The 27277-nt window shown below is 49.6% G+C and overlaps 1 protein-coding gene across 2 annotated transcripts; it reads left to right on the forward strand.

The window, feature by feature from the left end:
* The first annotated feature begins 8841 nt into the window (after positions 1 to 8841).
* On the forward strand, positions 8842 to 25414 carry STUM (stum, mechanosensory transduction mediator homolog). 2 transcript variants are annotated; one of them, XM_061549615.1, is made up of 5 exons: positions 8842 to 8883; positions 9794 to 9956; positions 10765 to 11646; positions 20277 to 20456; positions 24326 to 25414. In XM_061549615.1, exons 3-5 carry the CDS (start codon positions 11364 to 11366, stop codon positions 24358 to 24360), a joined length of 498 nt encoding a protein of 165 aa, XP_061405599.1. In that variant the 5' UTR covers positions 8842 to 8883; positions 9794 to 9956; positions 10765 to 11363; the 3' UTR covers positions 24361 to 25414. The 2 variants fall into 2 exon arrangements, with proteins under 2 accessions (XP_061405599.1, XP_061405598.1); XM_061549614.1 differs by lacking the exon at positions 8842 to 8883 and having other exon boundaries at positions 9768 to 9956.
* The last annotated feature ends 1863 nt before the right edge of the window (positions 25415 to 27277 follow it).

Genomic DNA, 27277 nt, shown 5'->3' on the forward strand with positions numbered 1-27277 from the left:
GACGTGTGTGCGGTGTTTGTGTGCGAGCATTATAGTTGTTTGAGTTTCTCTTGAACCCAACTGTGGCAACAGATGAACTTCAGGTGCAGTTGTGCACCATGAGAAAATGAGCAAAGAAACATGTATTTACAGAGGAAATTGTAAATCCTTTATTTACCAAGAGAAACCATCCCCAGGTCTCCTCGGGCAGTTGTTATTTTTCAGTTTGGTTCTTCTTTGGAATGTTTGGCCAATTCCATGCTTTTTTACATCTAGATTTGAATGAAAATAATATTGACTTGAGTCTTCACGGGGAGTAAAAATTTGTAGAAAATTCAACAAGGGACCTGTGGTAGTGGCGTACACATTTAAAAATGCACAACTTTGTTAACACTGCCCTTATTGGAAAATTAGACGTAACACACTAACGTTTTGAGCAATGGGTCTTGTTCTGCAGAGCCATTGCCTGAATAATGAGCCTATTATATTTACATTTTCTCCCTGTAAAAAAAAGACTCTTCATAATGAAAATGTTAAGTTTTGTAATTAATTATAATGCGGGAATATGGTAAAAAAAGCAGCACCATGGGGTGACGTGGTATTCGCCATGCATCCAATCTTAGCAGCTGCCAAGTCTTGAAACGGGTGTGACCTTTTACGCCAAAGTCAGATCCGAGTGCTCCGTGAAGATTTGCTGCTGCTGCCGCCACATCCCTGAGACGGATGGTTTTGTTTAGGGACCTCTTTGTCTCGAAATTCGCGAGTGTGCAACAGAGAGCGTGACGCGGTGGCGGCACATCGTTGACAACGAAGATTGTTTTTACTCGAACAAGCACTGCGTTTTTATTAAAAATTTGTTTCCAAAAAAATCACAAGAACAATACAAACATACCCCCCCCCCCACCACCCCGTCTACAGTATGCCACTCAAGACTAGACCTAACATATTAGCAGGAATTGATCCATTTAGGATGCAATTCACGAAACGGATACGGTTTCTGTCCGTGTAAGTGAGCTAGTCCATCTCGTCTTCTCTCTGCCCAAGGGCACGTTCATGAGCCCCCTCCATCCCATCTCACTACCCCCCCCACCCCTCTTCTCTTCACTGTGCGGCACCACCCTCCATGCAAGGGGACCCTTAAATCATTACTGGAAGCCTAGTTAGAGGCGGCTTCCCATTGCCTTCATCAACAATGTAATTTACGATGGGATGCAGTTTAAAATAAAAACCCACCGACGGGAAGTAAATTCTCACGCATTATCATTGGACACTGAGAGTTGTGGCGGCTTCGCTTGTGGCCTGTCCCGGTGCTCCGCGTGCACCATGCGCGTTACACAAGTACAGGCGCGGCCCTGTTGTCGATCCAGTGCTAGTTATTTGACCCCGACTTCACCTGGCTCGTTGGTGAATGCGTTGAGCATAGACGCGAGGGCATAGTACAGTACAACGATATTACTGCACCTCCTCCACCGCCCACCACGTAGGCCTGTGGCGACCTGTTCGCAACGTGGTGGTCAAACCATTCAAGCAACTGCTGTCCAGTGGACACGTGGTGTCAGAGGTCTCTTCCCCTTTGTTGACTTGGCATAACATCGGCGCCCAATAATCCTGCGCGTGCACCGACCGTGAAGGGTTTATCAGCAGGATGCGTCAAAGCCGTTTAAAGCCATCACAGGCGGCGTTCTCGCAGGGGAGGCGTTTTCTGTCCCGTATTCCTGAGCGGCAAAGCTGTGCCCGCGGACTCGCTGTCATATGGGCGGTGACCCGGCCCAAACGGTGGCCGCGTGGGCCGCTTGGCGCAGAGGTTCGCGGTTTGAACCCCAGCGGCCAACCCTGGTTAATTACTGTGGGTGTATCGAATGTAAATAATATGCGCCACGCCTGCGTCACAGTGGACGTTAAAAAGCCCGTGACCGTACGTGACGACGGATTCGCGTACGGTTCGCGCATTTCCCTTTAAAACAATATCCAAAAAAATGATTTCAAGAAGGAGTAAAACATGAAAATAGAATCACGCGGCGAGCATCGCCTCGTTTTTGGTAGACAGTGTGTGGGGACCACGTCTCATTCCTTAATAGACCAGAATGACGCGAATACCAAACGTGGCCGACTTATTATTGGGACCTTTATCATGCTTCGTGTTCAGTGTCATCCGCTGACGACGCCGCCGCCAGCCGCGACCGCCTCCTGCTTCCCAATTACAGCGGCATCGCGCGGCCGCACCTGACGCCTTGAGTGCGGTGCTCGACTCAAGAATGACGGAACAATTCCCCGAGATGCGTCACCGGCGGACGTGGCTTTCACGAAACCCAGGGGTGGTGGGTTCCAGACGGCGACGGGAGCAGGTGGGTTTTCGGGGCGGTGGAGTCTTCCAAAGGGGCCCGCTGGCGGCAATTGGCACGGGACGATGCTGGCGTTTCGTTGACTTGGTCTGAAATCGTGCGGTGCATTGCGCAGTGTGCGTTTGTTTTCACGGTCCACGTGTGCGATTGTCATCTATTATGGATGGTCAGTCTTCATCGATCATAATACATGTTAATCGCCATCAATACGCATCCATAATTATAATTTTTAAAATCAGAATTACCCTTATGAATGCAATAATCATACAAATTATTATTCATATTGAGCCTTCTCAGTCAATATCAGTTGTAAACCATATCATAAACCGTGAATATATCAATATATGATCATAACCATCATCATCCTTTATAAATATTATCACCACATTCACCATCAGTATCCATATTCACCGTTATTGTCCTCTTTATCAACATCATTTGTTAACATAATCATCGGCAACATCGGTCATCCTAAAAGATATCAATAACCCTTACAGACAACATTAATAAGCAAAGTCAATCATTCCTATCCCTATTCGCCATTGCTGGTGTCAACATTGAACATCGCCGATATTCTGCCGCGCGTGCACGATTCCATTCGCCACGACAAGTCACGGGTGACGTCACCGCGGCGCTTGTGCCAGGCTTGGTGCACTTTGAGGCTCTCGCTTGGTGAAGTGTTGAAGGCTCGCCGCTGGGAGGAGGTCACGGGACTGACCCCCCCCCTCCCCTCCCAGCTGTTATGGATTGACTGAGATGACCAGCACCACCTGCGGGTAGCCACAAACATCACCAAGCGCGCACCTCATGGGCCTGAGCAGGCGCTCGTCGACGGCTCTCGCTCTCTGACCTCGGCAACCAATTCGGGAGGGGAGAGAGAAAGAGAGAGAGAGAGCTGTCTCGGCGCATTTCAGCTTCAAAATAATCGCCCGCCTGTCCCTTAATGGCACCATTATTGCTTAATCGATGCGGAGAGTTCTGCATGAGATGGAAATGCGGCGAGTAATGCGCCCAGTCAGGTCGCCTGCAGCTCACCGAGGGCGGCGGTGGTGATGGTGGTGATGATGGTGGTGGTGGTGATGGTGGTGGTGATGATGGTGGTGGTGATGATGATGGTGGTGGTGGTGATGGTGTTGGTGGTGATGGTGGTGATGGTGGTGGTGGTGAAGGGGGTGGTGATGGGTGATGGTGGTGGTGATGGTGGTGGTGATGGTGGTGGTGGTGATGGTGGTGATGGTGTTGCATATATAGCGCGCTACGCTATGAACGAACTCAGCGACCCGGTTTTGATTCGCGCTCACAGCCCAAATGCAGTATCCGTGACGAATATCCGAGCCGATCTCTGGGCCTCCCCGAGGTCGACTCAGCCTCAAATGAGTATCTGGCCCAGTGTGTTGACGTCAGCATAAGGGAGAAGACAAAGGCGGCCGAGGGCGCGCCGGTGGCCACCCAAATCCCGTCGTGTGCCGTATCGGCCGCTCGCGAACAACTCGTACCAGCAGCAGCCTCCTGTTAAGGCTGTACGGGGGCATCGTCATCGTCTTCGGCCAACGAACCGAATCACCCTTAAAGCCGCCCGATGTCCTCGGATCTCGACAGCTTAGCAAGAGAGAGCTTGAGCCTGACCAACAGCGGCACGTGGGTAGGGAGACGACAACAAACAGGCCAGGGGCACATCGCCACCACGCGCGGTCGGCTCGGAGCAGTGAGGCGGCCAGGGGGCATCGCGGGCACGGCAATTTGTGCGTGGCCACACATTTGGGTCACTCGCGGAAGGTTGAATCTTTTTTTTTTTGCGGAGCTTCCGAGTGTCTCACCCGAACTCTCGTGTGCGTTTCATGCCCGGGCACTCCGCTCTGATCCTTCCTCCCCCCCAGTAGGATGGCGCGCGCTCGTTAAATGAGAAGTGGACAGAGACATCCGCAGCGCAACAGGCGCCTCCCGATCAAAAAACAAAGAGTGAGCGCTGGGGCCAAGTGAGGATTTCGTGGGCAAATAATTGGCGTTTTTGCAATCGACGTGTACGTATGTTGAACTGTCTTCTTGATTCTTTCGGTAAAGTCACGTAGAATGGAAAAAATAAAATAATAGAAATCAAAACATTATAAAATAATAATTGTATTGTTTTTTTTGGACGATTTTTGAAATAATAAAAATAAAACATAATAAAATAATAATTGTATTATGTTTTATTTTTTATTATTTTATTTTTCCATTCTACGTGACTTTACCGAAATAACCAAGAAGATGAATCCCTGCAGTCACGAAAGCTTTAAGTCGAAATATGTTGAACTGCTTTAGCGACGTATGTAGCCAACCGTGCTAATTGGAGGTGCGGGGGAAGGACAACCAAGAGCAGATAAAATGCACCCGTAAAAACAAAGTTTTTCGCTATAAATCCTTTATATGCGTGGCATCGGTTTTATTTTATTATTCATTTCTGTTTTTCTTGAGTAAGAGTTTCATTTTTATCACATTGGTATTTTAAATTAAATATGAATTTTTTTTTCCTAAAAAGTGGAAAATTTTGGAAAATTTTTTCACGAAAATAAATTGTCACGCACAACGAGTCTGTGTGCAAAATATCAGCTCGATTGGATCACGGGAAGTGGGTTAAAAAACGACCGAAAGATTTGCACGGTCGTAAGCGCGCAAGCAAGTGAACTTAATATAAAGGATTTAATAAAGATAGTAATGTTTCAATCCAGTGACCGTCGAACACGTAAATGCTGTGAGGTCGCTCTCGGCGTCGGGTGGAGGAGGGTTAACGACACACATTTTATTTATGCGATCTTACCCGCACCCCACCCCCGTCCACAGTTAGGGGCCGTGCATAAATGACGTCACGCGATTTTGGACGATTTTTGAGCCCCCCCCCCCCCCTCGTCACACGGCGTCACATAAAGTCAGACCCCCCCCCCCCTCAAATACGACGTCACAAAGCTCTGCCCCCACCCCACCGAAAATAAAACAAATCGCTTTAGACTATTGTCATTGTACTGCGTATTTAATGTGGCGCTGCACTCTGTTGTAGGAGAAAACATTTATTAAAAAAGTCTATTTAATTAAGTAGAACGTGTTGTCTATATTTATTTAAAGTTGCGCATTTTGATGTGACGCCGCATTTCTCACCCCCCCCCCTCGTCACACATCGTCACAAATGTCTGACCCCCCCCCCCTCAGGTGCGTGACGTCATTTATGGACGGCCCCTTTAGGATTTTCATAAAAAAATAAAATCATCAATATTCGTCAGCATGGGTGGATACAGGGACAGCGTGTCTATTTTTGCGATGTGTATCGTCATCGTCTCTGATGCACGTAGCGGCTCCCCCTCTCTCCCAAACTCTCCCGACCTCTCTCCCCTGTCCTCTTTACTGCCTCGCCGCTTACGATCCCTCTCTCTCTCTCTATGCCGCCTCCATCTCACCCTTCCTCCTCACCACCTCCTCCTCTTCTAATCTGTTTAAACGTCGCTTCTCTCTCTCATGGCCTCTCGCCATTATTCTCTCTCCCCTGTGTGTGTGTCTCTCTCTCTGCCTTTTGCTGTTTCTCTCCGCCTCTCCCACGCTTTGTTTCCTCCTCTCCCCCGGCCCACCCACTCCATTTCCTCCCCGGTTCTGGCCCATTTCACCCCTCCCTCTTCCTACCGCTATTCCTCTCTCTCTCTCTCCCCCATTGCTATATTTACCCTTTTCACTCCCCTGCCTCTCTCCCCCCTCCTCTCTCGCTCCCCTCTATCTCATCTCTATCCTCTATCTCCCTCATTCCTTTCCCTTGCCTCTCTATCTCCCGTCGCCCTTTTGCCCAGCCGCACTTTTCTTGTCTCCCCTCCCTCTGCCTCTCCCTCTCTGTCCCTTCACCTCTCTGCACTCTGGCACTCTCATTTTTATGTCTCTCTCCCTTAACAACATCTACACATCGGCTACCTCTCTCGCACTCAATGCCTCCGCTATAATTCTCCCCCGATCCCCTCTCTCGCTCTCTCCCCACCCCGATTTCTCTGCTCCCCCCTCCTCTCTCTCTCTCTCCTGCCTCTCCACTCACTGTTGCCCTATCCGCGCCTCGTGCAATCAACGCTGGCAAACGACCGCGGGTTCAGGCGGCGATGCCGTGGCCTCGCCTCGACTGTTCCACCCATGCACGACATCTCTCGTGTGCCTTGTGTGTGCCTGCGTGCGCATGTCTGCGTGTCTCTGTGTTGTCACCGTGGGGAACGATGGTGCAGCGGTTAGCGCCCTTGCGGGTTCGATTCCCGCTCACGGCCAAAAGCAGTGACTGATTATCTGAACCTGGTCCTGGGCCCCGGGCCTCCCCCTAGGTCGACTCAGCCTCAAATGAGTAGCTGGTGCGGTGTGTAAACATCGCCATTAGGGAGACAAAGGCGGTCGGGCGTGGTGCTGGCCACCCACCTTCTCGTGTGCCGTTCCGGCCTTCATAGGTGCTCGCTAACAGCACTTGCCCCTACAGTCTGTTAAGGCTATATGGGGGATCTTGTCTTGTCTCCATATAAGGTATCCGTCTCATAAAGCCTCGCCGCAATATCTCCACGGATGTTCAGAATGTGTTAATATATTTTGTATTCATTACTTTCATGATCACGCTTGTTTACCCAGGAAAGCCTCACATGGGAGGGTCTCGTCTCAGTTTGTCGCTGTAGGAGGGCGATGCTGCTGCTGCTGCTGTGTGTAATCCCAATTGAGTAATTTTCAGGTATTTTTTTCAGTATTGAGATGTTTGGCCCAGTACCAGCTACATTTTATGGTGGAGGTTTTGTTTAGCTATGGGAGGAATCCGGGGGACCCAGAGGAAACCCATGCAGACCAGTGGGAGAACTTACCAACTCCGCACAGCAAGGCGCCAACGAGGCGTGAATCGAACCCAGGCCCTTCTTGCTGTGAGGCACAGGTATTAAACCACGGTGAGATGTATGATGACTGCACTCGTTCCATTGAGCCCTAATGCATTTTCACTGTCTACAAATACTGTAATGAATGGCCCAATAATATACACGTTAGAATTACAACGTTAGAGGCGATGGTTGAAGTGCCGAATAAATAGGGACTGTAAAGTTTGGCTCGAAATTATCTTAAAAAAAAAACTAAAAAAGAATGAACAATTGACAGGTTTCCTAACCTAAGATGCAACTGTAAGAACACGTGCTACTATAAATGCCTATCGGGCAGTAGTCACTGAAGGCCACATCGCAATACAAATAAACTATTTTACTTTTCTATTTTTTATTTTACCAGGTAAGGCCCACTGAGCTATACAGCTCTTTTTCAGAAGCGACCTGGCCGCAAATGATAGCTCAACGAAGTGGCTTATCATGTGGACATTTCTAGCAGCCAATTACTCTCAACGCGTGTTCATTCTAAATGTGGAGGGAAAAACCGGAAGACCCGAAGAAAAATCCACGCGACCACGGGGAGAGACGCGCAAACTTCGTATATACAGGCGTCAGGGTCGGGATGGAACCCACGACCTCCTGTATTCCCGGCGAGGTAGTTAACATCTCCCAGACACCGTGGCGGTGGAGGGGCCGAAGAGAGTAGATTGGATGGGGCGCTTTCGTAAAACAGAAAGAAAAAAACCCTCCCCCACGTGATAATGAAAAGCAATTTATCTGGGCTCATGCGTTACATGTTTATCATGCGCACAGTCTCTCCCCTGTACGATACGGGGCAGTCGCTTTCTAACAATACGCATTGAGTCACCCCAGAGAAGAAGACGGTCCATTAAGTCATCCGTGGTGCTGGAGGGGGTTGATGCCAACAAACGGATCACCCCCCCCCCTCCGTATGGGATGCCCTAAACAGGAAGGGGGGGTATTTTCCGGAACTTGGCCCTGGACAGCTCCGGCTGAAACGAAGCCCTGGCCGTAACGATTACTTATATAGCCGTGGTTACTTTGGGCCCTTGGTATTGAAATTTGTGTAAAAAAGGCGGGGAGGGGGGCGATAAGCCCCTGGCTGCTTTAGCCACCGAGATCGGTTACTGACGATGATGATGATAATGCGATATGTATACACATGGGAGAGCGGTGGCGCAGTTGTTAGCGAACTGCTCTCTGAACACCGTTGACCCAAAATCGATTTCCGGCCACGGCTACCATCAGTGGCGAGTGCGATGCGAACCGGGTGCTGCATTGCTATACTCCACCCCAACCTCCTGCCCCCCCCCCTCCTCTTAGACCACTGTCATCGACGAGCGACCGTGGTGAAGTATGGTCAAACAAACGCTCACGTATGCATGTCGGACTTCTTTCGCACCGTACGCAGCCGCCCGTGCCAATCGGAGGTGCGGGCGAACGACAACAGTTGGCTGGGAGGAGGAGGCTTTCATCCAGCGCAAAGGACGGTCAAATAGTATCGTTCATTACCGATGACACGTAATGCGCGTGCGACATACACCGGACACAATGTGTATGTCACGCGTGACACGTCTCCATGCAGCGTGACGGAGACGTGCACCATGAATATATACGGCGAGCACGTGTATCATGCATGCTCACGGCGCGACGTCGAACACTGTTTATGGTTTGTGGAGAGGGTTGGGTACAGGGTGAGTGCAGGGTGGATGAATGGCAGTGATCCATGGATGGGGAGGGGATGATGCAAAGGCATGGAGGATATGACAGTGGGAAGCATTCGGGAAGGAATGATGGCAAATGGATGGTTGGATGAATGAATGGCAGGGGGTTCGTGCATGAACAGGAAGGGATGGTTGGCAGAAAACAATGCATAGATTGATGGGATGGAGATGGGGTAATGCGGAGGGGAGGGTGCCGTGGAGTGGTTTTGAGGGAGAGGCTGCCCTGGGAATTGGGGAACAGGGGGAGGCATGGAGGCTGGGTGTGTGTGCGTGTGCGCGCTTCAGCCTGAAATGAGTTACTGGTGAGGTGTGTGAAATTATCGCTACTAAAGATACAAAGGCGGTCGGGCGTGGTGATGGCCACCTACCCCCTCGTGTGCCGTGCCGGCCTTCATAGGTGCTCGCACAGCAACTTACCCCATGTGTCTGTTCAGGCTATACGGGGGATCTTTGTCATTGTGTAATGGGGAGTGGTAGTGTGGCGGTTAACCGCGCTGCGCTCCGAAACCGACCACCCGAGTTCGATCCCGCTCACGGCCAACACCAGTGACGTTTATCTGAATCATGCCTGAGCCTCTCCTAGGTCGACTCAGCCTTAAATGAGTATCTGGTGCGAAGTGTAAACATCGCCACTAGGGAGACAAAGGCGGCCGGGCGTGGTGCCGGCCACCCACACCCTCGCGTGCCTTCATAGGTGCTCGCTAACAGCACTTGCCCTAAACGTATGTTAAGGCTATACGGGGGCTCTGTGTCTTTGTGATGGGTGCGGTGAGTAGGGGGGGGGGGGGTCGCGTGGCTGTTGGCGATGGGGGGAGAGCACCGCCTTTGTGTGCGCGCGCTCGCTGCAGCTTCACAGACCCCAGACACCCCCCACACACAGACACACGTGGAGTGTAGCGGTGCTGCAGGAGCAGCAGGAGCAGTAGGAGACCCACCACCTCCAACGCCGTCGTCGTCAGCATCGGCCCCCTCCACCATCGTTGTTGTCTCTGCGCGCCGCTGCCGTGAAGGAGGAACAGGAGGAGGAGGAGCGGAACCCCCAGGTACCCCCACGATGCGCACACCGGGCTCTGGCGGGCTCGACCGAGACACGGGGACGCACGCCAGGCACTCCCAGGCACTGCCAGGCACTGCCAAGCTGTACGCCCAGACGCGCCAGTCATTGGCGGGCACTCACGAGACACGAGGGCTCAACACCGCGAGGTTCCAGACAGGGGTGCACGCTCCGAACTGCCTGGTATTAATGAGTCACTGCCGGGTACTGGTTGCCAGACGCGACCACACACTTCCAGAGACTACCACACTCTACTTACCAGACTCCCCCAGAGACTACCAGACATTACCATCCACACACTGTCATACACTACCAGAGACTACCATAGACTACCGGACACTACCAGATACAACTAAGCACAGCAGGCGCGACGTGGGCGTACAACCGGCCACTATCACACACACACACGCGCACGCGTGTCCACCAAGAGCTAGCACCGGGCACTAGCAGGCACTGACCAGAGGTCGTAACCGGGTACCCGATACCCGTACCCTACCCGATACCCGGCTACCCGTACCCGGCCAGGTACGGGTACTGGGTACCCATTTGCGACCCTGGTGCGGCCGGGTACGGGTAAGGAATCAAAACCCGTTAGCGACCTCTGGCACTGACTCGGGCACTGACTCTGGCACTGACTCGGGCACGCGCAGCGGCACGAGCAGACCGGGAGCTGCCTGTGGGGCATGAGGCCCGCAGGAGGACGCGCGGAGGACAGCAACTCACTCGGTGCCTCTGTCTCGCTCTCTCTGTGCCCGTTTTGATCTCTCCCTCTCCATCCTCTACTCGTTAACTCGCAGTGTGGAGTCGGGGGGGGGGGGGGTAGAGAGAGATAGGGCAGGTCCCGGGTCAGAGTGAGTGGTTAAGAGAGAGAGAGGAGGATCGTGGAATTGTGGTGGTGGACTTGAATAAGGAGGTTGGGTAAGTGGTGGTGGGTAGTGGTGGAGGTTCAAGGAGGTGGTTTGGGTGGTGGTGGTGTTGATAGTGGATTACGTAGAAGTATTTGTTGGTGGTGGTGGAGGTAGTGGTAGTGAAGGAGGAGGTGTTACTGGTGGAGAACCTTGTGGTTGTTGGTGGTGGAGGTGGTGAAAGTGGCAGTGGAGGTGGTGGCGGAGGTTAAGGAGACGTTGCAGTAGGTGGTGGTTGAAGAGGTGGCGTAGCTGGTGGTGGAGGAGAGGTTGGGGTCGGTGGTGGTGTTGCAGGCGGTGGTGTGGGTGGTGGCAGTGTATGGGGAATTGCAATCGGTGGAGTTAGTGGAGGTGAAGGAGGCGTTGCAGTGGGTGATACGAGTAGTGGTTGTAGTGGTGGCAGTACTCAAGTAGACATTTCAGTCGGTGGTGGAGATAGTGGCGGTGAAGGCGTGGTTGCAGTAAGTGGTGGACTTAAGCCAGCCCTCTCAATGGAGCTCAAGGGGTTGGACGCCGATCAGGAATCGTTCACGGACAAAAGCGGTGGAGCGGGAGGAGGAGGTGGTGGTGAAGCGGGCGGTGGAACAGGTGGAGGTAGAGCAGCAGGTGGTGGTGGTGGTGGACACGAAGCTGCTGGCGCAGGAGACGCGGCCACCGGAGGTGTCGTCATCCGGGTGAAGGAGAAGAAGGGACCTCTCCGCGCCGCCATCCCGCGGATGCCCATGCTCGCGGCTGTGCTCTGCCTCCTCTGCAACATGGTCATTCCTGGCTCAGGTGCGCTCGCCTCCTAGATCCACTCGTTAACACTGAATCGACGCGGATGTTTGCGCATCCGACTGGCGCACTCTGGGTCGACTTGGCATCAATGTCATCTTCCCTCTCGGAGTTGGGCATCAGCAAGCAGCGACTTTGTACAAAGCAACCGTAGTTCGATGATGATGAGACTGGTCTCTGCCATGGGCATGTGGAATGTCCACCGATGGGTTAGGACATTTCAACCGACACAGGGGGGGTGTCTCCCTTGAATGGGGCTTAGGCTGTTGACAGGCTCTTCGTTAATAATGTACAACCCTTGTCAATCCACGGCTCATACTTTATCACGCTGGTCAGAACGGTTTGGTGATTGGCGAGGCAGAGAGGAGGTATGGCAGGATTGGTTAAGATGTCACTCAGCACTGGTGTATCCATATTAACCATGGCTGGCAATAGAACTTAGGTGGGCAGGTTTATAGCGCATCTGAGATCTTGCTATTGAAGGGATTGTGCCGTAACCTGAGTTGAGATTTGGGTTCGTGGTGGGCAGGCGGGGCCTTGAGTTGCTGCCTACTTGTAGCGTCACTGCTCAAACACTGACACCCAATTGTGGGGTTGTTCTCTCTGCATTTGCCAGTTTAGCGACTGTAAAACATGGGTTGGTGGAATGCCAAGTCATGATATGTATTTACACAGCAAAGCCTCGCTGAATCTCGAGGCCCTTTTTTTGTCGAGGAGGATCCTGCATCGGAATGTTTGGCCAAGTTCCATTATTCGGTCGTGCTTTTTTGGCTTCAAGAGGGAGAAACCTAGAGGACACTATTCAGAAGGGGAAACAAAAAAAAACTCACCCCCACGTACGACAGGGCAGCAATCAAAGTTCCACACAGATGGATTCAACAGTTCTAGAATGGCCAGAACAGTGGTGGGACGTGGGGGGGGGGGATCAAGTAACCGGTTGCTGTTGAGAAAATGGATCGGAGCATCTGTTTAGCATTAACGAAAATATGTTTAGGACAGTGCACATTATCAGAGTTATGTCTTTTGTTTGTAGTTTTGACTGCAGGTATTGCGGTCTATGCAAACATGACTCCTTGTAAAAAGGTGTCAGTTTTGTTGCCAGATAGAAGGGTAAAGAACCAATTATCATATTTTTACTGGCAAATGAGGTTCCCATAATGTTTAGGACGATTTAGAGAATCCACAGCACACAGCGCGCGGTGACCGGCGTTGACAACACGATCCGGTTTGGCTCTGCTGAAATCATTGCCCACCACGGTTTCTCGGTTCGCCACGTGTCGGTGGCGAGCGCGCCTTCCCCGTTCGACTTTTTGGGGCGAAACACGTGGGCCCCCACGGTGGTGGCGACGGCGGCGATGAGTTTCACAGACAAATGTCCTTTCAACGCCACGCAAATAAATATATTTTTTGCTCACATTTGGAACATCTTCCCAGGGTGGGAATCTGGCCGTTTTTTTTGTACGCGGTATATACTGTATCTAAGTGTAAACACCTCAAAGTGGCCAAGATCGTGATGAGGAAGGCAAGGAATGACCAAATTAATCTCTGTGGAACTCTGGCGTATGTGCGGCGGGTTTTCTCTGAGCCGCAGCCCCCCTCCTCCAGTTTCCTGCCATACGAAGGTAAAAACAGCTTGCCAGTGGACATGGCCCACCAGCCCCCCCCCCTCGGTGAGGCTTTCTCCTGTATGCATAAAAAGGTGCATTATTTGGAATTTCCTCCCGCACGACCCGTTAACCGAAACGGAGAACAAATAAAAAAAGCGTCATGAGTTGTGGACGTTGTAAGTGAAATGGAGAGATGGTAGCGGTGGGGGTAGGGGGGGGGGCGTTCGCAACGCACGCGGCTCACAATCAATGCCCCCCCCCGAACCCCTGCAGATGACATTCCTTTGCCTAATATGGGGGTGAGTTTCGTCGTCTTTCACGGACTTTGACGGCGCACGGATTATGGCATCGCCACCGCACACAACGCGCTGCAACGGCGGCGGTCACAATACGGAGTCGGTGCAAACGAACCCCGGAGGTGGGGAGGCGTGGGGGTTTGAGCGTGCGGCGCAGTGGTTAGCGCACCGTGCTGTGAAGCCGGCGATCTGAGTTCGATTCTCCGGCCACGACGAGCATCAGTGGCGAAGTGATGTCTGAGCCGATCTTGGTCTTGCTCCGTGACCGAATGGCATGGGGGGAGGCATTCATCCAGCACTGGATTTATAAAGAAGATATGGTCTATACAATACAAATATTTGCGTGTTGTAACATGTACAAAGACAAATATCCCCGTATAGCCTTAGCAGATTGTTGGGGAAAGTGTTATTAGCAAGCACTTACGAAGGCTGGCATGGCACACGAGGGGGTAGGTGACCATCACCACGCACTTTGTCTCCCCAGTGGCGATGTTTACACATCATACTCGGTACTCATTTGAGGCTGATTCCGCTCGGAGAAGGCCCAGGACTGGTACAGAATAATCCTCACCGATGTTGGCCGTGAGTAGTAATTGAACTCTGCTCGCCGGGTAGCACAGCGGATGCTAACTGCTACACGCTTGCAAGTGAACCCAGCACAATTTCACGCGCAATAATCCAGTGACCCAGATAATGAACTGGGTCCGTTATTCCTCCGTGGCCACTCATTAGTGGCTATCTGGCCAGAATCGCATATTGACGTGCCATAATTATTTGGTGCAGAGGGAGACATGGGGACGCCTTTTTGCCAAAACTTGTACATTGAGGATCGTGGCTTATGGCAAGCGCTACCCCTGGAATGGGGCACTGCCTTTCCACCTTTGTCTCTCCAGTGCTGATGCTGCTACTTGTGCACTTGTTAACCAGATTGAGGCTGCACGGGATATTACAACTCTTAGGGTCGAGTCTACTTAGTGGTGGACCGGCACTGAGTGCACACGCACACACACGCAGGCAGATTAAGGGCCTCTCGTCTGTATGTATGTTGAACTTGTTTTTAACTGTACAGAGCCAACCGTGCTGATCCCGAGGTGCTTTGATATACGCTGCAAATGACGTGTGTGTAAGTCAGGGTGATGTTTGTGGACTTCGTTATAACTAGGCAGACACGGGCATTTGATTGAAAACTGGATGAACTCAATGCACTATGAAGTTCTTTTTTCACAGGTGTCCAGCCCACAGCTGGTGGAAAATCACAGAGGAAGTAGCATAGGTAGATTAATTAAACGATCGCATGTAAACTCGGAACAAAGTATCAGAATGATACGTAAAACATTTTTTTGTTAACGAACAGCAAGAGTTAAAAATAATGGGAAGGAAAATTAGTCGCTCAAAAAAGTTTGGAGAATGTCGCATAAAGTGAGTGGGCGATGGAGGCTCCGTTAGTCTCGTTAATTGGGCGGTGGCAAACACGCGCCCCCCCCCTGCCCCCCCTCCCGTTATAGGGGGCGATGTGAGAGGTTAATTGGTGTCGTTGTTAGAAAAAGGGCAGCGCTGAGAACAACAACAGCGTTGGGAACACCGCTGCACACACCGCGCACCGCGCTACTGCACGACTGCACACGCATGTCGGCGGTTGTGGTTATGAAACAGGAGGAAATAGCTCAATTATCCACCGTGGGGTTTTTATTTAATTCGCGTAAGCCGAGACATTATACGCGTTCCAAAGAGGTTTTGTTAGGCGTGAAGCCGCGCCACTCAGGCGTCGTCGTACCGTGACGAAGATTTCTTTGCGTGAAATGCCCTCCGAGCATCTCAAAGGGCCTTGCAACACAATCCACACAACACACTCGATCGCTACGGGCAGGGTAATGGGGATGGATGCGCGTCGGAAAAACACCTCCACGTGATCCTCCAGTCTAATGCGCGGTTTTACTCGTTTTTAAGACCTTTATTTACGAAGTTAAATCCTAAAATTGTGCGAATACCGTGTTCGCGAACGAATGCCATCTCACCGGAGACCGAACGTTGCCCTTTGACCTCCCGCCCGCACTAGCGACTATCACAAGGACCCGGGTGTGCCCTTGTGAGCGCTGCTATTTCCCAACGACAGAAGACAAGGACGACGAAGACGAACGCAGGAAGAAGAGGGGTAAACAGGAGAAAGGATCATTAAAAAAATGCATTTGGGACAACGTGGAAAATACGAAACGGCGACATTTCCAGACGCGCGCGTACACGCGGGCACACAGCAACCACGGATGTTCAGCGCCAGTGACAGTGAAGTGTCAAGGAACGGTTGCGATGTCCATGCCCACGTGCAGCCCTTTTGTCCATCCACTCTGGGGCGAAGGCCTCCTCGCCCCCCACAGTGTGTGGATCGTGGGGGGCTATTTGACTATTAATTCACTACGCTGGTCCGTACGGGTTGATGAAGGGCAATTAGGAATTGCCCAGCACCGGTTCAGATATCGCTCGCCAACGACTGTTAACCTATGGGCGGGAATCGAAGTCTGGTTCGCCAGGTTCACAGCCCCATTTACCACGGCGCCACCGCTGCACCCATTATTGTTTGTTTGCTGAATAAACATCGCTCGAACGCAGCGGTGGATTTTAAACCCGGTGGCTGTACAAGTGCCGCAAGTGCGTTCGAGGCTGTGGCGAATATAGACTTCCTTTATTTGACCAAACCAGAGCCCCCTTGGCGATCGTGAACCAATTTTTGATTTGTGGGTCATGCAAGCGTTACAAGTTGTGCTTGAGCATGTGGCCACTGAGGTGGGGGGGTACGGGGGCAGAAGGGGGGGGGGGTGGGCGAGAGTGGGGGGGGGGGCGTGGAGAGGTCTGTGGGGTCCTCGATGGATGCTAATTAATGCTGCAGAGCGGATGGAGCGGATGGCTTCCTGCCAGTCCAACATTTGGGGCGGAGGGAGGAACAGTTGGGCCCCCCACCTTCCCCACACCCTCCACCCTACCCCATATGTTCTCGTACGCATGGGCTGATGACAGTTGCTGCTTAGCAACAGTCAATTTCAAAATATTTGCTTTGTTGTTTAATGTATTGTTTTTTCATATTTTTTTGGAAAATAGACGGCTTGATTTAAAATGTGCATGATTGATCGAACAGAAGTAGCTCTGCTCAGTCTCCAGGTATCTGCGTGGCGGCAGCATGGCCTTGTTTGAAGACATCACACATGGAGCTATAATAATTATATAAATATTAAAATATTAAAATGCTGATAATTATTTTCCCAAAAAATCCTCACTGAGCCTGAAGATTTGAATCCATATTCTTTGCCTGATGACGACCGCTTGTGGTCCTCGAGAGAGAGAGAGAGAAAGAGAACCACAAAGACAAAGGGGACAGCAGTCAAAAGACCCCACGTGTCCATCTCATGGCCCTGCTACGGTTTGGGAGTCTGACAGCACACGGTAATCTCTGCGTGATCCACCAACCTCGGCGTCATTGCATCTCCTTTTGTTGCGGAGCGTTCTCCTGCCATGGGGCGATGCACTGCCCTGCGATGGTTGGCAACGGCTTCTCCGTCTCGTGGCATGACGCTGACAGCACAATCGTGATTAAATTATTTGGTGGGGGGGGGGGGGGGAAACATTAGCGCAATGATGGAAGACGTGGGGACCTTTCCCCCGCCAGGGATGACGCAGTGTGCGCGAGAGGCATCATCACTGCGATGAGTCATGGGCCATGCCCCCAGGGGCGTCTCTTTCATGTCCAGATGCTGAGATCGACACGAAGCATCTCTCTCCACTTCTCTATATCTCTCTGTCTGCCTCTTTGTGCGTATCGCGGTGTGTGTGTCTCTTTCTCCGTGTCTATCTCTCTCTCTCTGTCTCCATGTCTCTGTCTCACTATCTATGCCACTCTCTCGCTTCTATGTTTCTATATATTTCTCTCTGCCTGTCCGTGCATGTTCGTGTGTTTCTCTCTCAATGTATCTCTGTCTCTCTCTCCACGTGTCTCCCTTTCACGGTCTCGTCACATCTGTCTGTCTCTCTACGTCTCTGTAGCTTTCCACGTCTCCTTCTCACCCCCATGGTAATTAGATTTGTAACAATGCATTGCGAGCGGGGTTTCATTCCTCAATGCATTTTTTTGCAGGTCGCTGATAGACTGGAGTAAGCCACGTGACAGGTAGCCGCAGCCACGGTCACAGCGAGAGGGATACTGGATGTGGTGTGCTGGGTGCAGAAATAAAATCCGAGTTGGCCAACCCAGACCCAGCTGACGTAAAGCCCGGATTAACTCGAGATCTAACATCCCAGCGTGCATTGAATAACGCACGTAAATTTTGTTTTCAATTGTACATTCATGAACAATTATACGTACAATTAGTGTCTGGCCACCGAATACAAAGGTGCATGTGGAGGATGTTAAAATGTGACGACAGGTATAGTTGAGTCGATACCTTCGGTGTTTTTTATGTCACTCACGCTCGCATAGGAGGGGAAATGTTCAATTTGCTGATGATGGAGCTCATGCAGGTAAACATTTCCGTCTTTAGCACGAGGCTCAAAGCAAATGTATAACGTTAGGTTGACCTCAGCCGATCAGTGAATCCGATCGTCCCCTGGTTTGCCATTTTTGGGAGGGTCTAGTTAAAACAAATCTTTGCTGTTGGATGTTTCTATTTATAACCGTACAATCGACTGTGTGTGCGCGCGCCAGAAACATCAGATTCCTGACCCTTCACTCGGTAGCTCCCAGTCTTCTACATCTGTTAGATATTAAATGATTTGTAATCTTTAAAAATGACTGGCGTACGTTATCTGTAATGGGATCTAACGTGTTCCAGACAAAGACTGGCTTCTCTACTTATACACTCGCACACATTATCAGTCAACCAACCTATTACACATTGTAATAATTCATGTAATAATTGATTAAAACGGGATTCTTATTTCATGGCGTGAATTGAATAACGCGTGTAAAAATATTTATTTTATTTTTACACTCATGAATACGGTAATTTAAAAAAAGGTGTACGTAGGACGTCAGAAATGTCCCGGTAGGTATAGGGTAAGCAACTTACAATGCAGCAAGAACAAAATTCATGAAATCGAGAGAAGAGATGGTGGCGATGGGTGGGGATACGTGTGTGTAGGCTGGAAAAAAAGAAGACCCACAACCAAGCGGTGGTGATGATGAGACTGTAAGGGTGGTGCTTAAAGAATGTGTCAACTGGTTTAGCAAGGGCAAGCCCTAAAGTCACACGGTCGTAATGATGAGACTGTCAGAGGCGGTCCTGAAGAGAGGTCAGGGGTCAACTGCGCAACAGCTGAAGTAATCTGATAGGAGAGCTCTGATGAATTGTGATGTGGCGGCATCAACGAAATTGGCCGTGATGACCTCTTGACCTTTTGCACAGGGTAGCAAGCTCCGTCTCTTTCGCCGTTAAGTGCCTCCTAAATAAATCCTTACACTTTCTGTAAATAATGAGAAACTCGTCAGACAGAAACGTGCATGCAGACTTGACACCAGTGAGAGCAGTAATAATAGTAGATGCATGAGTTGATACTGGTAGGAACCTCCTGGTTACACCAGCCTACAGGGGATTATTGTGTCCGTCCGTCGTGCATACAAAAATGGGAGGGGTGGGGCTGGGTGGAGAGGGGAGGGTGGGGAGGAGCTGGGTGGGGAGGGTGGGGAGGGGCTGGGTGGGGAGGGTGGGGAGGGGCTGGGTGGGGAGGGTGGGGCTAGGTGGGGGGTGGGAGGGGTGGGGCTGTGTGGGGAGGGGCTGGTCACCCCGTGGTGTCCTTATAAAACTCAACGTTTAACTTACTTACGCCGGCTTGTGCCAGCCCTCACAGTCGGCCATATTTGCGTAATACACCACGCCGCCGTTGACCCTGGTCATTGACCGAGCAACCCAACGTTCCTACCAGCTCCCTCCGCAGGAATGTGTTTTAGAGACGGCAAGAGGCACGATCGAGACAATTTGGCTTGGTCCTTCCAGCCTGCCCTGCGTGCCACGCGAGGGAGTCTAGAATGCACAACAGTCTTATTTTCGACCAAGACTTCAACATTATGGCTATATTATTGTTACACAGCAGCACAATGTGTCAACTGTACACCGGTTTCATTATTTTTAGGAATCATCAGTGCAGAGTGTAGCCATCGTTACCTACTTGCAGTAGCTGTGATGTCACTTGACATGTAAGGCATGATGGGCAGACTGGGCCAAATGTTCACGATCACACCTTTGGCTGTCTAGAAATCACTTTTTGCACATTTTAATCGCAATAATGCAGGGGTCGGCAGCCTGCGGCTCGTTAAGGAAAGTGTTGTGACGTTATTCATTAAGGAGTGTCTCGCATTCACACGCATTGTGGCTCTTGAAATATTGAGTTTTTACCGAATGAAAAAAATAAGTATCTTCTTGTTATTTTGGTTGCCGACTCTTGCACTAAAGGGAAGCTGCGATGGCGTGATGGTTCGAATGCTGGACTTGCAATCCAAAGGATGCTGATTCGGTGGACTGCAAGGCCGTGGGAAGCAGACTGTTTTAGATATACATTGATTTAGAGTCGTTGTATACATTACTGGTACACGGCGGTCCGCAGAAATGTTTTCAGGGCTGACCGTGGTCCAGAAAGGCTTGGGAACCACTCGTCCGTTGCCTATCCAATCGTTATCATTTTTGACTCTTTGCGCTGCTTAACTGGCCGACAACTCGTCCCTTGCCCCACCAAACCCTCGTCGCCACAGGAACGCTGCTGTCTGCCTTCTCCGTGCTGTGCGGCGCGCGCACCGACCTGCCTGACCGCCACGTGTGCTGCGTCTTCTGGCTCAACGTGGCGGCGGCGCTCATCCAGCTGGGCACCGCCGTGCTCATCGTCGGCTGGATCCTCAGCATCTTCTGGGGCATGGACATGGTGTTGCTCTCCAGTGAGTTGCCCCTCCGCTATGGCCTCCCCCCCCCCACACCTTTAAATCCATAACCCCACTCTCTACCCCCAGTGGTTGTCAAAACCTTTTTTGTTGGCTACTGCACCCTTTGATGAAAAATAAGAATAGGGAATAGGTTTAACCCTTTCTGGCAATAACACGGGTGGTATTAAGATGTTCAAACACCACAATAGATACCTTTTTGCAAGGCATCAAGTCTGCATTAACCACATATGCTCGTGTCAAAACATACAAAACAAACATGCTCTGATAATATATGCATTGTCCTTGAAACTGATTCGCCTACACCAGAGACGGCCTTCTTTGTGGCCTTGTCTCACCAGTGTTAGACCATAGAATATTCTTAGGTTTTTTCGGTAAAGTCACGTAGGTAAAAAATAAAAATTAATAAAAGTAAAATAAAAATAAAAATCACGACGTTTCGGAGGCAACACAAGCTTCCGTCTACGTGACTTTACCGAAAAAACCTAAGAATATGAATCCTTGCAGTCACGAAAGCTTCAAATCTAGACCATAGAATGCCAAAAGGCGTACAGTACAACGACAATGCAAGTGTAGTGTTGTTCAACACGGAGGCACACACTCTGGACTGGGAGGCAACTATTTAACAACGTCCCTAGCGGGTAACACTCAATGTAACTCGGGTTCTATAGTAGGTGATGTGGCTAACTATGCCAGTAGCGAGTTAACTCTAGAGTCTAGACCAGGGGTCAGGAACCTTTTTGACTGGGAGAGCCATAAAAGCCCAATATTTCTAAATATATTTCATTGAGAGCCATATAGTAATTTTTAACGTATAATAAATTAAATATGTCTTACTTTTAATGCGACTTCTGGTGCTGCATGGTTTTGCTGATGGCCTTGTAGTCTGGTTCATACGACTTGGTGAGGTTGAGCTTCGTGCAGGCGTGACCCGTGAAATTTATCTTCAAAACTAATTTCTGTTTACTTTAAAATGACACAGTATTATTAAGCAATATCACAAGTATTTTAAAATCAGTTCCAAACAGATTTTTTTTTTCAACTCAAAAATTGTCTGGGAGCCATATGCCGTCACTGGAAGAGCCATATATGGCTCGCGAGCCATAGGTTCCCGACCGCTGGTCTAGACGGAGACCCGGACTTGATTTCACCGACGAGCCAACAACGCTCTCGCGACTGCCCCTTGATGCTCCTGGGCGTGGCCTCGCTCCGACTTCGGCCACACCCCCTTCGAGACCTTTCCGGAAGGATCCCGACCGAGCATCACGTGCCCCACTCGGGCTACCACGTGCCCCCTTGCCCTCTCTCTCAGGCCATCACCAGGACTATGCCCCCTAGCACTGGCTGACATGCCGCACTTACTCTGGTGCTGGAGAGAGGCTCCAGACGCACAGTTGCACTCAGTGGTGGCTCCTGCAAAATCTCTCAGGGGGGGGCAAATGTCTGGATGATTGATAAGGATAAGGTCCACCCATGCAATGGATAAATTAACAGCTTAAGCATGTAAAGGCAACTTCACTTCTTTAATATTAATGAAAAATAAAGTGACTCTTACAATACATCTTGTTTGTTTCTATACTCACTATTAATACAATCCACTCAAGTTTCTTTTATTAAAGATTCCACTAGGTGGCGACAAATTATATTGTTGGATGAAACGTGCTTACGTATGATGACGTAAGCACGTTAGTGCGAGCCCTCCCGGAAGCCATAGAGAATGCATTGCAGCGCCCCCCATTCGAAAAAAAACATCTTTGAATGTAAGTCTATGGGGCCACTCGGGGCGATTCTCAGCCGGAGTGAAATCGCCCAAAAAGAGGCGGTACTCCACAGAACGTAGCATGACGCTGATTGGACTATATCCAGAGGCACAGTGACGGCTAGCGTGACTCTGTGGTTGAATGACATTGGTGGTGCGTCGCCCAATCGCCCTAATGAAGAAACCGCCCCTGGTTGCACTCCTGTAACAGTAGCTGGCGCGAACACCCGAGTGACACCATTTTCGTCACTACACAAGTATCAGAACTCTTATAGCTCAAGTCGAGCAGTAATAAGAAAAGGTTTTTGATTTCGAGCAAAAAGGTCATATAGATACTGTACCCCTTGTTGAATTGTTTCAACCGAGTATCCCCCCACCCCCCTTTGCCTGGCCCAACATGGTTCTGAGAAATAAATTTACAAATAATGAACATCAATATTTTATCCAATTGATCGTGTTGTGAGGTATCCTGACTAGCTGGTAATTGCAAGAGAATATTAAACAAAATGTCAACGGACGCACTTGCATGCGTGACGTCATGTAATTCGCATTCACTGGCTTCTCTTGGAAACCAACATTGTTTACGATCAATAAGTTTATCAAATTTATTTGATATCATTCTAGGTTACCATATGGATTTACATCTTATTATAGTCATTTTATATTGGCATATGCATACATGATTATTCACCAAATACTGTCATGTTTGATATAATTTCACACATTTATAAATCACCTCACGAACCCCATTGGACATTGCCACGTACCCCCTCGTTTTTTTCTCCTCCCCACAACTTTGATCCTTCCCCCCTAACCCCACCCCCCCCATTGAGCGGTGATGCCATGTGGGACGGTTACCAGTCGAGTGTTGACTCCTAATATATTCAACATTTTCGACGAGTTCGTGTGGTTTTTTTTTTGGTTCTGGGATTGTTTAGTTATTTATTATTCCACCTGTAGCTGTATTTGAACCCATGTGCACACATCAGATATTTCATGCTCTCGCCTAATAGGCTTTCCATCCAGCGTCCTGGTACCACAGTGGCTACTCCCTGGGTGATCTTGTTTGTGCTCGTGACAGTGGTCGCCATGATCGTCAGGGCTGGGGAGACGTGAAGGAAGCCAGCACGTAGAGTCGGCACTGGAAACTTTCCCAGGGGGCAGGGGCTCAGGACGGGGGGGGGGGGGGTTTATATATTAAACAAATATATATACATTTAAATCAGTGTATTTTCCCTGGTAAATTTCAATGAAGTATATTTTTTAGGTCTCAGGGAGGGTTGGGGGAGGGGGGGTTATTAGCCCCTATCTTTAAGACGAAGTTTTAAGCAAAATTTAACGATTCATTTTGATTCATTTTGATTCCCAAGCACACGGTACATGCATCAAATCATGCTCGTCATAATTATTTGTGATTCGTACGCGCATCTTGTACGTCATGGGTTCGTCGGATCAATGCAGCTACTAGTGGCTGCTACCATTTGCAACAAATGCACAGTAGTAAAAAAAACCTAAATTCTTCAATGGAATCGTGACAATTGAATTGTGCGTGTGCAGCTTGGGCTGTCCGGATGCTCATGTGCAGAAGAGCATCGCGTTTGCCCTTGAGCTGCTCCTCTGTGCTGTCAATCAAATGTATAATAATAGTAGTAATTGACGGCCCTGTGTAATTCCACCACTGGATGAAGGTCTCCCCACGCTGTATTGGTTGTGGGGTTGTATGTTCACACTTGAGCACCTGGGAATCAGGGCTCACCCAGGACCGGTTCAGATATCACTCACCGCTAATCTCAGCCCTGGCTGGGAATCGAACGCAGGACGCCAGGTTCATAGCCCAGTACAGCGCTCCCCCCCTATAACATGTTTGTGGTCTGCGCTATAAACATTTACCTTTGCCCCTGATCCAGTGCTCTGAAAAATCCACCATTTTAATTTGATTAAAAATGTCATCGAGTCCCCCATGCGCTTTTGGAATTTAGTGATGCTCATCTCCATTGCTCTTCCTGAGACAGCGGTGGAAATTCCACGTTCATATGGCAGGGATCAGCATCTCCTTAATTGAACAACACGATGATTGCGGTGGCACGTGTGTCTCCCTGATTCCCAGAGGGCCGTTCGCAGCAATATCCCCAGCAGCTGTGAGCGTGGAGAAAGTGGGAGCACGAGGAAGATGAGGAGGACGAGGAGGTGGAGATGGAGACAATGACACATCCACGACCGATTCTCCTCCGCTGACCAGCACGTGCAAGAAACGCCCCTCAATTTCTCCACCAAGGGCACAGCTGCCCCCTCAAAATCCTCATCTTACCAACAACCATGCCGATTCTTACCTCATTACTTTACAGGGGATCGTTAAATCATCGCACGATTCTGCCAACGCTTCAATATAATTGCTCGGCCCAGTGGCGGCACCACCACATGGCCTTCAATACCATCGGGTGTATTCACCTGCGAGAAATGTACGTTCGTAAATTTGACGAATCCATAGAGAGGTGTGAGTTGGTCTTGGCCGGTGTGATTAGCAGCGGTGGAAGAGGCTTGGAGTCAAGGTGAGTGAGGGAATGGGACCATCATTAGTGTCACTAGTCAATGACGATGGTGCCTTCGTTCACCCCAGCGTCATCCCCAAGCAAGAGATGATAAATTCCCTCTAAAAACCCGCTGACATCTGTGTTCCCCATCCGTAAATATCACCTGCACCAGTGCCAGGTGTTTGGTGGGTTCTGAATTGCACAGAAACACATTTCTGTTAATTCTGACCTGGCTGAGCCTTTTGTTTGAGTTTTTACCCCACTGAAATCGAGTTTGGTTTGAGCAAATGACCAACTTCAGCCAATTACGCTCTGACCCATCGTGCTTTCTTTTAGGGGTGGAAGGATGCATCGATTCACGAATCAATATTGTTTTTAAGCTCACAATACACTCATAGAATTACACGTGTAAGACTCTACCAATTTTTCGATTTAAAGCTTTCGTGACTGCAGGGATTCATCTTCTTGTTTCTTTCGGTAAAGTCACGTAGAAGGGAAGTAATAAAATAATAAAAATAAAACATAATAAAACAATTCTCACGACGTTTCGGCTACAACGCAAGCAGCCGTCTTCAGGTGAAGAATGAGACACTACCAAACTAGGAGCTTATATATAAGCTGCATTGGGGGTTGAAGAGCGCCTTAACAAAAAGAATGTGCATGTGAAGAGGGATTTAGCATATTCATGGAAAATGCGTAGGCGTTGGGCGGGGGGGTGTCAAAGTCATATTATGCCCATGCATTATGCAGGATCAGCAGCAACCAAGGGGGGTGCAGGGATTAGCAGTAACAAAGGAAAGGAATGTTAATGATATGTAGCTGCAGTTACTCAACAACACCGTAGAAAACTAAAGTATAAACTACATAAAAAACTAAAGTATAAACTGCATCGCACCATCAGTATACTTACTATACTCTATAATAAGCTGAGTTACTAACAGCAAGTAATACATTACAATTTTACCTCGTAAAAATTCTATAATATGCTTCCATCTAAACCTTATTCTCTTACATCACACGAGCATATACCGTACTATATACTGCCATAGATAAACCCAACATTAAATTATATACTGTATTGCTGTAAACCAACCTATATCTTATACATTTAATATCACACTATGTATTATTCTACACACCCTAATGTGTATCGAAATGGTTTATTACGTCCTTCCAATGATTGCTGAGCCAGAATCCATCTTCTCGGTTAAAGTTGTCTCTGTGTTTGTATATGTGGATCGCCTCATGAACGAATCTCTCATGATAGCCAGATGGCTTGCAGAGAACCTCTGTCTTGGAGAAGTCAATATCATGTGAGCCCACTGAGTTGTAACAGTGATCTGCCACGGCTGAGGTGTTAGTCCTACCGTGTTTCAGGTCAGCTTTATGTTCACGGATGCGGTCCGAGACATGTCGTTTGGTTTCCCCAATGTAACTGCTACCACAGAGGCAACTTAGTTTGTAGACGCCAGGGTACTGTATGTCTGGAACCACATCTTTTACAGACGGTACCAGATCACGGATTTTATGTACTGTGTTGAATCGGACCAGGATCTTGTGTTTAATCAGGATTTTGGAGATCTTTTTTGTGACCCCAGCAATGTAGGGTAAGGTGATGGTCTTGAAAGGCTCCTCAACAGGATCCTTCTTGATGGTTGGAGTGATGGCTTTGCGGATTGTATAGTCGGAGTAACCATTTGCCTTAAGAGCTTGGCGTACGTGTTTGAGTTCACTGGAAATGTGTTCATGGTCGGAGATGCATTGGGCTCTATGATATAGAGTCTTGATGAGGGAATTCTTCTGAGATGGATGGTGGTGGGAATCCGGTTTTAGATAAGCATCCGTGTGGGTGGCTTTCCTGTAGACAGAGTGGCTCATTGAACCATCAAGTCTCCTTTTGATTAGGACATCCAAAAAGGGTAGCTTGCCATCATTTTCGACTTCCATGGTGAATCTGATGGCTGGGTGTATGGAATTGATGTGGTCGAGAAATTGGTCTAGAGCAGGCCGGCCATGTGGCCAGATGACAAAAGTGTCGTCTACGTACCTCTTCCATAAGGTCGGGCGTAGAGTGGCAGTCTGGATGGCGTCCGTCTCAAATTTCTCCATGAAGATGTTGGCTACAACCGGAGATAGGGGGGAGCCCATTGGGGTGCCCTCAATTTGCTTGTAGAAGGTTCCATTCCAGGTGAAGTATGTATTGGTTAAGCAGTGTCTCACCAGGGGGGGTACCCCAGCATTCAGTCCTTGATGAACCAAGTCTTCAATGATTGCGATGGTGTCAGGCACAGGTACCTTGGTGAACAAGGAAACCACATCAAAACTGACAAGCAGGTCGTCTGGGGACAGGGCAATCCCCTTGATTGTCGATACCAGGTCAGTAGAGTTTAGTACTGCAGAGGTGGTTTTTCCAGTGAAAGGCCGTAGGATTTCGGACAAAAAACGAGCCAGTTTGTAAGTGGGGGAGTTGATAGTAGAGACAATGGGACGAAGAGGTGTATCTTCTTTATGTATCTTTGGCAAGCCGT

The sequence above is a fragment of the Lethenteron reissneri genome, chromosome 11 (assembly GCF_015708825.2).
Source record: "Lethenteron reissneri isolate LAM-NWPU_2019-01 chromosome 11, ASM1570882v1, whole genome shotgun sequence".
Taxonomy (NCBI): Eukaryota; Metazoa; Chordata; class Hyperoartia; order Petromyzontiformes; family Petromyzontidae; genus Lethenteron; species Lethenteron reissneri.

Coding starts and splice junctions, on each gene's coding strand:
- STUM (XM_061549615.1), top strand. CDS start 11,364: ATGGAGCTCAAGGGGTTGGACGCCGATCAGGAATCGTTCACGGACAAA. Junction 11,647..20,276: donor CATGGTCATTCCTGGCTCAG/GTGCGCTCGCCT, acceptor TCGTCGCCACAG/GAACGCTGCTGTCTGCCTTC. Junction 20,457..24,325: donor GGACATGGTGTTGCTCTCCA/GTGAGTTGCCCC, acceptor CCTGATTCCCAG/AGGGCCGTTCGCAGCAATAT.